General features: G+C 38.9%; 1 protein-coding gene across 2 annotated transcripts in view; it reads left to right on the top strand.

Moving 5' to 3' along the window:
* The window catches only part of LOC124709118 (FGFR1 oncogene partner 2 homolog), a 73,861-nt gene that overhangs the window by 45,971 nt on the left and 14,581 nt on the right, over positions 1-13,309 (top strand). For both annotated transcript variants that reach the window (XM_047240776.1, XM_047240775.1), the window contains one exon: positions 4,319-4,444. In XM_047240776.1, the coding sequence (XP_047096732.1) occupies positions 4,319-4,444 (126 nt within the window). The remainder of the gene's footprint in view (positions 1-4,318; positions 4,445-13,309) is intronic.

Below are 13,309 nucleotides of genomic sequence, written 5' to 3'. Positions count from 1 at the left end.
CACAGCAATGAAAAACATACAGGTTTCACAGTGATTTTTCTGCTCAATTCTCGTGAGGCTGAAATGACAGTGTTCCTGTTTCAACCAAGTGATGCTTAAATCTTTGTTTGTCTGTCCTTGTAGTAGATGGTTACAGGCTCCCATACAGATCCTAGTTGCCTGGGAGAAAGGCGGAGAGCACTATAACACCAAGCAGTGGCCAGTGAGGTACAGTCTGTTCAGTATGAAATGAAAATTAAAAAGTGCAGCCATATCTTTTGCATTTATTTATGCACCAGTTTCGGTATTCCTTTACACCAACTTCAGGCCTCTCGACCAACAAATTTGGATGAATCCATTCTCAGGTCCAGTCATAAAAGGAGCCAGTATTAAATAACTGGTGTCTGTTGATCTCTGGTTTACACAAAACTATCCCTTCGTTCATGAACCGACGATTGTCAGGTTTTCATGCCAATTTATGTTGGTCGAGAGACCTGAAGATGGTGTAATGGAACACCAAAACTGGTTGCATAAATAAATTAAATGCAAAAATGATGGCTGCAGGTGTTAAGATATTCATTTCAAATGATGCTCAGGATGTCAAAATGAAACATCTCATCACCAGGAGTGAAGAAGCAAGACAGCTGGCTTCCATACACATCATAGTTGCTCAGGAGAAAGGCGGAGAGCACTATAACACCAATCAGCGGCCAATGAGGTACAGTCTAGGCCACTTGATATGGTTTTTTTATGCCTGAGACTATCAGAAGAGTTGCTAAAGCACTACTTTGGGGGAGGGGGGATATTGTATCCTTCAGCATTTGTTGGATGTCACGCACAAAGTTGAGGAGCGTGACCCTTCATCCAGAAGACAAAAGCACAGAGACAACATCCACATCCTGCATATGAATCCCTACTACAGTCCTGAAGCACAGCGACGGGGGCTTCTTGTTCAAAAGGTGGGGGGATACAAGATTACCTCTGATGCTTTTGATGATGAAGAGGATGTGACACCATGACCAGAACCTGAGAATCTGCCAGTACTGTGACACAGAAGACCGTTGACAAGATCTAGCTCCAGGATGTTGTAGTTGGCTCCAATAAGAATTTTTGAAACACTGGGTCACTGTTTTTGCGGGAGAGGAAGCAATACTGCAAGCTTTGGTACATGCAATGTGGCATAGTGGTTAGCATTACTGCCTCGGAAGCAGTGGGTCACAAGTTCAGACATGACCACCAGTTATTATTTGTTATCTGGAAGGTTTTCAAAAATTTCTTGTTTCTGATGTTTGCATATTCTGACATATTCAGGATTTGTAGAAATAGCAGCACTCTCTGTCCATGACTTCATGTCTGTTCTGGTTGTATGTTGGTGTTCGTATATGTTGGTGTTCGTAATAAATGTGCTTCAGTGCAGTGTGTTGGACTTCATTGATGGCCCTGCTTTTTGATTTGATCTTGCATGGTTGTGATGTGATAATGCACTCTAATAAAAACAAAAAAACTCATCATGAAGAACTTATGTGAATAGGATGGAAATTGGTAGACGTGATTCATAAATTTAGACAGACAAATGATACCAGTTTCAGACAAATTGGATGGTTTATTCAAGAGAAAGAGCATCACAACTTGAGCAATGAGTGATGTGTGGGTCCAACCCTGGCCCTTATGCAAGCAGTTACACTGCTGGGCATTGACTGATAGGTTTTTGATATCCACTTGAGGGATATTGTGACAAATTCTATCCAGTTGGCACCTAGATGGTCTAAGTCCAGAGGTGGTTAGAGGGCAGTGCCCATAATGTTCCAAACATTCTCAATTGGGGAGAGATCTATTGGCCTTGGTGGCCAAGATAAGGTTTGCAAGCAAGAAGACAAACGGTAGAAACTCTCACTGTGTGCGGGCGGTCATCATCTTGCTGAAATATAAGCCCAGGATGACTTGCCATGAAGGGCAACGAAAATCAGGGTGTAGAATATTGTCAACGTACCACAGTGCTGTAAAGATGCCATGGATGACAACCAGACAGCCAAAGGGGTCCTGCTATGAAAAGAAATTGCATCCCAGACCATCACTCCTGGTTAGCAGACAGTATAGTGGATGACATGTCGGTATCCATAGCCATAAGGGTTGTCATCAGACACATCTTAGGTGATCATTGGGGCTCATTCTGAAGTGGGATTCATCACTGAATACAATTCTATTCTAGTCAATGAGATTCCAGCCCAAAGAAATGCTTGGAGACGCACTGGGCAGTGGTAGGTTACCAATCTGGCTGTCACCTGACATCCAACAACTCTGTTGATCAGTACCAAGCTGAGGAACTGCTCTCATAAGGGGCAGAGGCAGACCCACGCATCACTGACTTGCTCACTTTGTGGAGATCCAATGGTATTGACAGACTGCCATGTCATCCTCAGCCTATTGGCTTCACTGGATGCGGATATGGAGGGGCATGTGCTCAGCCCACCGCTTTCCCAGCCGCTGTCAGTTTTTGTGATAGGAGCCGCTGCTTCTCAATCAAGTAGCTCAATGTGCCTCACAAGGGCTGAGTGCACCCTGCATACCAACAGTGCTCGGCAGACCAGGCAATTACCTGTCAAAGTGGTAGCCAAGCCCAACAGCACGTAAATTCAGTGATATGACAGGAACCGATGTTACCACTTCGTGGGCCTTCCAAGGCCTGTTTGGAGAAGTTTAGTTTATTTCAATTTGTGAAGCTCTTTCTCTTGAATTTTGTGAAATTGTAATCATTATGTATGGGTTGAATACTGTCTTTTGCAACTGTAATATAAGATTTATTACCGAATGTGTTTTGCTTTATTCTAAAGCATCTTTAGTGGTCAGGTTTTTTGTTGTTTATGTTATTTTTTATGTTCTTCTGTGTATATGTGTTACATTTTAACACACAGCACTTGCACTAACACTAAACATATTCACATTTCTGTATGTTGTGAAGAAGTACTGTCATCTCACCATTTCTTCAGTTGAGGAAAAAAAGAGGCAAAAAAAAGTAAGACAACATGTTGTGTAATCATTTGTTTGTCTGTATGTGTAAATCACATTTACCAATTTCCATCAAATTCGGATAATTCCTTCATGGTGCATCACTTTTTTTTCACATTGAGAGTGTATTATCTTTAAAACATAAATCGGAAAAATAGACATAACTATCAATTTTTTTATGCAGAAAGTGCTGTGAAGTGTCAAAAAGTTCACTTCATTGATGTGGACAGTTTAGTATGTTTATATTTTCTTTAGCTTTATTAGAGCAAGCAAGAGTTAAATAAAGCTGGAATTAATACTGCTACTTCTCATTGGATGAAGGGGGTGTCCAAAGAGCTCAGTGTGTATTGAGTAGCTCACCCTGTGACTTTTATCTCCGTCTGTGCTGATCCAGGCACTGTGCTATCGAAATGCATTTTCACCTGTCGATGACCTTACACCTTCTCTCTTCATGTGATTGTGAACCAGTATCTCTCATCCTTCAAGGTGCATCACCAGCTGATGGCCAAAAGGGGGTGTTAACTTAAAATGAATACTGTGTAGCCAAGAAGCAGGGATGTTTCCTGCAGAAACCTAAGCATATTGACATCAAAGAATTGTAGGCCGGATGATTGTAACATGCAGCAGCTGACACTGGTGGTAGCTACCATTGTCGTGTATTTTATGCATGAAAATGGTCTAATTTGGCAGAAACTGATAATTAAAATATACAAAATGCTATATAGACTGTGTGTTCATAGAACTGTTTAATAGTTCACCTTTCTATATATCTGTTCTGGTAATCTATCTGTATCTTTCAGCTATGGCTATTACAAAAAGGACCTGCCTAAATGACTTCTGAACAGTTGGACAGTATTCCTGATACTAGAATATCATAGGGACAACATCTCTTTGCAGATAAAATTCATTCATTAACTGAAAGCAGTTGTGCTGTGTCATTGGTTTGAGAAAACTATTTCTGTTGTTAGTAGTTAGTTTGTTGGGTGAAGTTTAGTTTCCCTCTCCCCCCTCGGGTCACTGATGTGGTTTCCAAAGCTAGAATGTACATGTACATGTGCATGTTTCTATTTCAAGTGACTAGCATTGTAGTACACATCATTTCCAACTGCCCAAACACGATCAGCAGAATAATTTCATTTAACAAAGAGTTCGTAAGAATTAAAAGTATAAATTTGTGGAGCAAAATAATATTATATTTAATTTTGTTCTATTCCAGAGCTATTTACAGGCAAGTAATATGTCTTTGAGAGGGCAAAATGTTTGTTCCATTGCTTCCCTCTTGTATGTTCAGAAAACAAAGGTAGTAATGAATTTTTTAATTTTTGCATTATAGGTAATTTGTGAACAGTCTAATAAGATTTGTGAAATGGCTGCTGTTATGAGAAAATCAGCTGAAATTGATGAGCAAAAAGCACTTGAGGAAAGAGAATTGGTGACCAGGTTGGCTACTGAAAATAAGGTAGGCTATGTGATTTTTATGTATTTACATAACTGTAATTTTAAGGGGTCAGAAAATTCAAGATGTTTGGCGAAAGTTTGGACCCCTTATTTTCGCAAGGAGAAGCAAATCATTAAAATTTCATCAGTTTGTGATGTGAAAACACATTTAAATTTTAACTGCTGATATAATTGGAACAAATATCTTGGGCTATTTTGTAAAGTTCAAATAATGTAAAGTGATGAGTTTAAGTAGTTGAATCAGTAGAGGTAACCGTTCACTGCATCAAAATTGTGTATACACAGTTCTCCACAGCTTGTAAGTATTGGTTAAAATAAATCTTTCTGTAACCCACGTGCTGCGACACGAAAAAATATTTGATAGGGTATTTTCCTGTGTTAAAATATGGTTCAGATGGTTGTTATTATGATTGAGTATAACATTTAAATAGCATTTAAGGTCAGTATTCTCACTAAATGTCTGTCATTTTTATGTAATTAAAGCTTAAAAAATTGATGCTCTGGTAAAGTCACAGGCTAGGAGTAAGACGACACTATACTTGTGTGATAGGAGTGTTAGACAAAGTAACGAGGTTTTTACATATTTTTGCTGCTAACAGTTGGGCTATTTAGTGATGGAAAATGCAATTACAACTTTTAAGTAACAATAGAAAGGAATTTTGTGAATGCTGATAGTGGAAGCCATGTGAAAGTTGATCGTTTATGCTCTACCCATTTAGAATGGTGATATGTGCAACAATGGACATTCTTTTCTCTGTTACAAAAAATACATTAAACTCACTCAAAACTAAGGAATTGTAGAACATTTGCAAATCGGTCCATACATTATAACTAGATTGTTGAATATCAGTCATGAGCTACGAACCAAAGCACAAAAAAATTATTCTTGGTAAAACTTAGTGCTGATGATACCTGTGTAGAAGACACTCTGACGAGAAGGGGCATCTGTCAGGAATTCTGTGGTGCAATGGATAACGCATATGACTGTAGCGCAAGAGGTTACATGTTTGAATCCTAGAAGGGTCATGTATTTTTTTAAAGTATTTACATGAAATACAAAAATAGCATTAGCAAGAACTGATTGTAGCAGTTGTTTAGATTGTGGGATGTATTATAAATAGCTTCACATTAGTCGTACTCTGAGAAATGGACAATAGAGGATAAATGCATTTACTTTGTGAACAAACCATTAACTTTTTTGTGAAGTGTTGCTAATAGTGAAGCTATGGCTATGCATCCACAGTACAATGAGATTATACAGGAGATATAAAGTGTGTACAACATGGAGGTTACACAAACATAAGGGCTGTGATGTTTGTGAGTGTAAAGTAATGTTAGCATCTGAAGCAGACTTACTTCCTCTTTATGTAAGGCGATGAAACTGCAAAGGTTTTAACAATAAGGGTCCTAGCTAGACAGCACAAAGACAAAAACATAGTTTTTAATAAAATAAAAAGTTTGTGGTCACATTACATCTCACCAAATGTGATGTGTGTGAACAGCTATCGCAGATGTAAGTGCCTGTAAACAGTAGACTGTAAAGTCATTTTACAAATAAGTTAAAAGTCTTTTGTGTTAGATTTGAACCAGAGATGTATGGGCATCATCTTATAAAATTCGACAGTTTAGCACTCTAACAACTGAGCTACCAATTAATTGAGATGTAGTTAGGTAAAATGACAAATTTCGCTAGGAGTTTCATTTCGTTGATTGACGCTATCCTTCATTGTAAGAGTGGGAGAGCATATCTTGGAGATAAGTTAATGTTAACTTCACAGTGCAGTTCACTTTTAATTACGGTAGTGAATTTGTGTGTCAACATGGTAGCAATGTGCCGGTACAGTACAACCACAAAAACAATCCATTAGAGGCATTTTATGCCTGTGACATCACTGGCTAGCTCGCTGCTAATGCTAATCCACAGTGATGTCTTATTTTGGAATCTACGTTTCAGAAAATGGGTTACAAACAATGTTAGGTTAGGTTAGGTAAGACCACTCTGTTTATAACCCATTTTCTGAAACATAAATTCCAAAATAAGACCACTGTGGATTAGCCTTAGCAGCGAGCTAGCCAGTGATGTCACAGGCATAACATGCCTCTAATGGAGTGTTTTTGTGGGAATTCAAATTATTTGAATTTCATTTCTATATTTATAAAGAATACTGAAACTAAAGAGGGGAAAAAACCATGTTAGAACATGATTCATCATTAAGACAGTTTCCAAAAAACAGTCAGATACCTTATTGCTAGATTGGTATTTGAGCTTATGGCCCAGCATCAGTGGCATTTTGTGCAGCGGACACAAAAATAAATGTCTACATATTCATATATAACAAAAATATGGTATGTTTAAAAAACAAAGATGATGTCACTTTACCATACGAAAGCGCTGGCAGGTCGATAGAAACACAGACAGACACATACATACACACAAAATTCTAGCTTTCGCAACCAACGGTTGCTTCGTCAGGAAAGAGGGAAGGAGAGGGAAAGATGAAAGGATGTGGGTTTTAAAGGAGAGGGTAAGGAGTCATTCCAATCCCGGGAGCGGAAAGACTTACCTTAAGGGGAAAAAAGGATGGGTATACACTCGTACACACACACATATCCATCCACACATATACAGACACAAGCAGACATCAAAAATATGGTATGGATAGATTGCTGTTCACCATATAGATGAGGTGTTGAGTTGCAGACAGACACAATGAAAAGACTGCTAAAATATTAAAGCTTTTGGACAAAGTTTTTCTGCAGTAGCACACTCATACATTCATATAAGCACAACTTGCGCACACCTGGCCACAATCTCATCAGTCACAGCCAGGATCTAGTGCCATGAGACAGTTAAAGCTTTCTGGGGATGGTAACAAGCTAGACATAGTCGCTCAATATAGGAGATCACCGTACTGTAATGAGTAGTGTTACGGTTTCAAGCGAAAAGTTGTAGGGTTGGTGGTTTGCATCCCACTAAACTCAAACATTTTTTCTTCTAACCTTCTCTTTTTTAGTAGATTCCAATACTTCCTTATTAGTTTGTATTAAACTATAATATTCTATGTAATGTATATATAAAGGCACTCTTTCTGAGGGGTGAGATTGTTCAGTTGGCTTAATCTAAAAGGTACGTTGTACCAACAGTAAGATATTTTGCCCTTTTTTTTTTTCTTTTTAAGTTTTGTAATTCAGATGTAGACATTCTGCTACTGAGTAGGATCAGTGATAAATAAGAATAACCTTACGGTTTTACTAAAAAGTGAAAAATGATGATATAATATTTATCTAATGTGGAGAACTACTGTAAATTTGTATCACGCTATTTGTAGTGGAATTTTTATAAGCCGATGTCCTCATTGACTGGACATCGTACTTCCATTTTTACCTTATAACATTTTCATGGGTATTGAAGTTTTTATTTTTGTATACTGCAGACAGCACAACCTGACTAGCGTATGGACATTGGAGAAAAATACATTGTAATAGAGATAACATGGGAATTTTATGCCCTACCATTTCATAAACAGTGTGATTTACAAGTCAGATACAGCCGACAACTGCCACAGGAGTGTGTTGCAATCACACGTACCACGATAGGGGCCACGTACCATATGCACAAGTCTCATTGTTTCAGAGCATTAAGCAGCACTTTGAACTCGGCACACTCAACATTGACGTTACGCAGCACAGTCCATGTGTCGAAGGCTTAAGGCCTAATCCCTGAGTGGTGTTACATTTTATATATTGATATCTGTAACAAAAGAATATTTTGTGTACATAACATTAGAAGTATAATGCTATTTAAATCTTATGTACATCTATATCAACTGACATGAGTGCCAAGTATGAAATCTCTGTTGTTAAAATTAATGTAGATTTAGAAAATAGAACTCCATGAATATTTAACCAAGCAAGGTTGGGCAGTGGTTAGCACACTGGACTCTCATTCGGCCATCCAGATTTAAGTTTTCCATGATTTCCCTAAATCACTCCAAGCAAATGCTGGGTTGGTTCCTGTGAAAGGAACCCGAGCTTCTGCTCCGTCTCTAATGACCTCAATGTCAACAGGGTGTTAAACCCAATCTTCCTTCCTTCCATGGATATTTAAACTGTAATTATAACTGTATCTATGTGATCATGGTAGATAATGAACGCTGCCTTATCTTTGTCATACACAGCTTGTCCTGTGTACTTGTTACGCCTGTCAAATGCCAAATGGCCTCACTTCTTGGTCTTATTGGACACTACTACCCTTGTATAGTATTTGTTCAAGAACAGTACTCAGTATTTATATTTTTGTTTATTTATTTATTTTTTTATTTTGCCATCTGATGTATTTCAGTTGATACATGGTGTATCATTACATATAGGCCTTGATATTTTGTTTTTTTGATTTGATAACAATCTTCTACAACTTAATAAATTTGTAGTACAGACTACAGCATGATATACAGGGCTATTACAAATGATTGAAGCGATTTCATAAATTCACTGTAGCTCCATTCATTGACATATGGTCACGACACACTACAGATACGTAGAAAAACTCATAAAGTTTTGTTCGGCTGAAGCCGCACTTCAGGTTTCTGCCGACAGAGCGCTCGGGAGCGCAGTGAGACAAAATGGCGACAGGAGCCAAGAAAGCGTATGTCGTGCTTGAAATGCACTCACATCAGTCAGTCATAACAGTGCAACGACACTTCAGGACGAAGTTCAACAAAGATCCACCAACTGCTAACTCCATTCAGCGATGGTATGCGCAGTTTAAAGCTTCTGGATGCCTCTGTAAGGGGAAATCAACGGGTCGGTCTGCAGTGAGCGAAGAAACGGTTAAACGCGTGCGGGCAAGTTTCACGCGTAGCCCGCGGAAGTCGACGAATAAAGCAAGCAGGGAGCTAAACGTACCACAGCCGACGGTTTGGAAAATCTTACGGAAAAGGCTAAAGCAGAAGCCTTACCGTTTACAATTGCTACAAGCCCTGACACCCGATGACAAAGTCAAACGCTTTGAATTTTCGGCGCGGTGGAGATCATGATCAGCAATTCATGTCATGGCCTCCACGCTCTCCCAACTTAACCCCATGCGATTTCTTTCCGTGGGGTTATGTGAAAGATTCAGTGTTTAAACCTCCTCTACCAAGAAACGTGCCAGAACTGCGAGTTCGCATCAATGATGCTTTCGAGCTCATTGACGGGGACATGCTGTGCTGAGTGTGGAAGGAACTTGATTATCGGCTTGATGTCTGCCGAATCACCAAAGGGGCACATATCGAACATCTGTGAATGCCTAAAAAAACTTTGAGTTTTTCTATGTGTGTGCAAAGCATTGTGAAAATATCTCAAATAATAAAGTTATTGTTGAGCTGTGAAATCGCTTCAATCATTTGTAATAACCCTGTATTTATGATATTTTACAGTGTATTCAGTTCTTTTTCACAGTTGTTGTTGTTGTTGTTGTGGTCTTCAGTCCTGAGACTGGTTTGATGCAGCTCTCCATGCTACTCTATCCTGTGCAAGGTTCTTCATCTCCCAGTACCTACTGCAACCTACATCTTTCTGAATCTGCTTAGTGTATTCATCTCTTGGTCTCCCCCTATGATTTTTACCCTCCACACTGCCCTCCAATGCTAATTTGATGATCTCTTGATGCCTCAGAACATGTCCTACCAACCGATCCCTTCTTCTGGTCAAGTTGTGCCACAAACTTCTCTTCTCCCCAATCCTATTCAATACTTCCTCATTAGTTATGCGATCTACCCATCTAATCTTCAGCATTCTTCTGTAGCACCACATTTCGAAAGCTTCTATTCTCTTCTTGTCCAAACTATTTATCGTCCATGTTTCACTTCCATACATGGCTACACTCCATACAAATACTTTCAGAAACGACTTCCTGACCCTTAAATCTATACTCGATGTTAACAAATTTCTCTTCTTCAGAAACGCTTTCCTTGCCATTGCCAGTCTACATTTTATATCCTCTTTTTTCACAGTATTACAAAAGGCCATCATTATTTCAAGTAAAAGGGTTAAAATGCTGTAAACGTAAAGGAAATAGTCATATACTTTTTCACAGTATATGACTATTTCCTTTACGTTCACAGCATTTTAACCCTTTTACTTGAAATAATGATGGCCTTTTGTAATCTATTTGTTCTGTCTGTCTTTATTTGTTATGCATCTACTTTTGATAGGGAATGCCTTCTTAATGTGTTCACAATTTATTTGGTTATGAAGAATCCAAAACTCTATGCTCATTCTTTGTCATTTTGAATTTCATTCTAGCTTTCTTTAGCCAGATTGTGACTGAAGGTACTTACATTGTTGTCAGCATTTCTTGGTATTTAATATAGAGCTACCTGTGCTTTAGGCTTCGTTCTACTGAGATTATTTGTCCTTTGTGATCAGACAGATAGTTTTAAGTTACTGTTAGTGCCTAGTTATCTGCCTGTATTTGGTGACCATATAATCTATATTAGAAACACTGTTTGTAGTCGTTCTGGTGTAGTCATAGATTGTGTCGTGCAAATTGTATGTGCTCAGGAGTGAGGAGAGATCCGCCTTCAGTTTTGATATCTTATTATAGTCAGTGCTGAGCCTCACTAAGTTAGATCACATTTCCAATGACAGCATTACATAACAGTTTGATATTGCACAGATCTAAGACCCGATGCATGAGAGTTGTCTTCGGTGGTTTGGGCATGTTTTATGGGCCATTGATGACTATATTGCCAAGGCAGGTTACACACTAGAAGAAGACCCAAAGGACAACCAAAGCAACGTTGGGCTGATACGATTCATAAAGACCTTAAATGCGTGAACATCCACAGAGATGCAGCCCGTGATAGTGCGAAATGGAGACAACGGACTCATGTAACGGACCCCACAGGCATGCGGGACAAACGCTGAAGGAAAAGATTATAGTCAGTGTTGAGGTCACCACACAGTACAGTCTTGTTGTTTCCTTTACAATTGCTGGCCTTATTTAACACACTATTTAATTTATTTAAAAATGACTTGGGGCTACCGTCAGGTGGACATTAGATGTTGATGATATATTTTGTATTTTGAATTACAGTTTCAATTGCTGAACACTCAAAAAACTTTTTCATTGCTATATTTTACTAGATCAACTCTGGTCTTTACCATGTTTGTAAGCAATTTTTTCACATATATGCAGCTGCCCCCAAAATATGTGTTCACCCTTTTTTCTTCATTTAGAGTGTATCGTACAGATTTTTTATTTGTAGCATTTTGATTATTTTCATGAAGATGGGGTGTTGTGTGTTATTTTTGCACACCTGGAGGAAATCTTTTCCTTGCCTAGCCTGTTGACATGCAACCCATGAATATTAAAATTGAACCTTGTAAGTCTCTCAGTTTCAAAATTAAAACCTATCCTGCATTTTTTGAAATTGGCGTTACCTGCAGAGGAGACAAGCATTCTATTAAATAACCTTGTAGTCTTGTTTAGCTCTGGTCTGCCATTCTTACAGTGAGCCAATCATCTTCGCAGTCAGTGTCTATCAAATGTAAATGGAATAAGGCTAATGATTCAAAGAACCTCACAACTGCACCAAGGTTCTTTGTTGTTTCACATACTGAATATGGTTAGTCCTATCATCAACATCATCATTTAAGACTGATTATGCCTTTCAGCGTTCAGTCTGGAGCATAGCCCCCCTTATAAAATTCCTCCATGATCCCCTATTCAGTGCTAACATTGGTGCCTCTTCTGATGTTAAACCTATTACTTCAAAATCATTCTTAACCGAATCCAGGTACCTTCTCCTTGGTCTGCCCCGACTCCTCCTACCCTCTACTGTTGAACCCATGAGTCTCTTGGGTAACCTTGCTTCTCCCATGCGTGTAACATGACCCCACCATCTAAGCCTGTTCGCCCTGACTGCTACATCTATAGAGTTCATTCCCAGTTTTTCTTTGATTTCCTCATTGTGGACACCCTCCTGCCATTGTTCCCATCTACTAGTACCTGCAATCATCCTAGCTACTTTCATATCCGTAACCTCAACCTTGTTGATAAGGTAACCTGAATCCACCCAGCTTTCACTCCCATACAACAAAGTTGGTCGAAAGATTGAACGGTGCACAGATAACTTAGTCTTGGTACTGACTTCCTTCTTGCAGAAGAGAGTAGATCGTAGCTGAGCGCTCATTGCATTAGCCTTGCTACACCTCGCTTCCAGTTCTTTCACTATGTTGCCATCCTGTGAGAATATGCATCCTAAGTACTTGAAACCGTCCACCTGTTCTAACTTTGTTCCTCCTATTTGGCACTCAATCCGTTTATATTTCTTTCCCACTGACATTACTTTCGTGTTGGAGATGCTAATCTTCATACCATATTACTCTGCAAACTTTCAATCGAATCTGCCATCACAACTAAGTCATCCGCATATGCAAGACTGCTTATTTTGTGTTCACATATCTTAATCTCACCCAGCCAGTCTATTGTTTTCAACATATGATCCATAAATAATATGAACAACAGTGGAGACAGGTTGCAGCCTTGTCTTACCCCTGAAACTACTCTGAACCATGAACTCAGTTTACCGTCAACTCTAACTGCTGCCTGACTATCTATGTAAAGACCTTTAATTGCTTGCAAAAGTTTGCCTCCTATTCCATAATCTCGTAGAACAGACAATAACTTCCTCCTAGGAACCCGGTCATATGCCTTTTCTAGATCTATAAAGCATAGATACAATTCCCTGTTCCACTCATAACACTTCTCCATTATTTGTCGTAAGCTAAAGATCTGGTCCTGACAACCTCTAAGAGGCCTAAACCCACACTGATTTTCATCCAATTGCTCCTCAACTAATACTCGCACTTTCCTTTCAAC

The sequence above is a fragment of the Schistocerca piceifrons genome, chromosome 7 (genome assembly GCF_021461385.2).
Source record: "Schistocerca piceifrons isolate TAMUIC-IGC-003096 chromosome 7, iqSchPice1.1, whole genome shotgun sequence".
Classification (NCBI taxonomy): domain Eukaryota; kingdom Metazoa; phylum Arthropoda; class Insecta; order Orthoptera; family Acrididae; genus Schistocerca; species Schistocerca piceifrons.
Note: the sequence above shows the minus strand (reverse complement) of the source record. Positions and strands in the feature narration are given on the sequence as shown.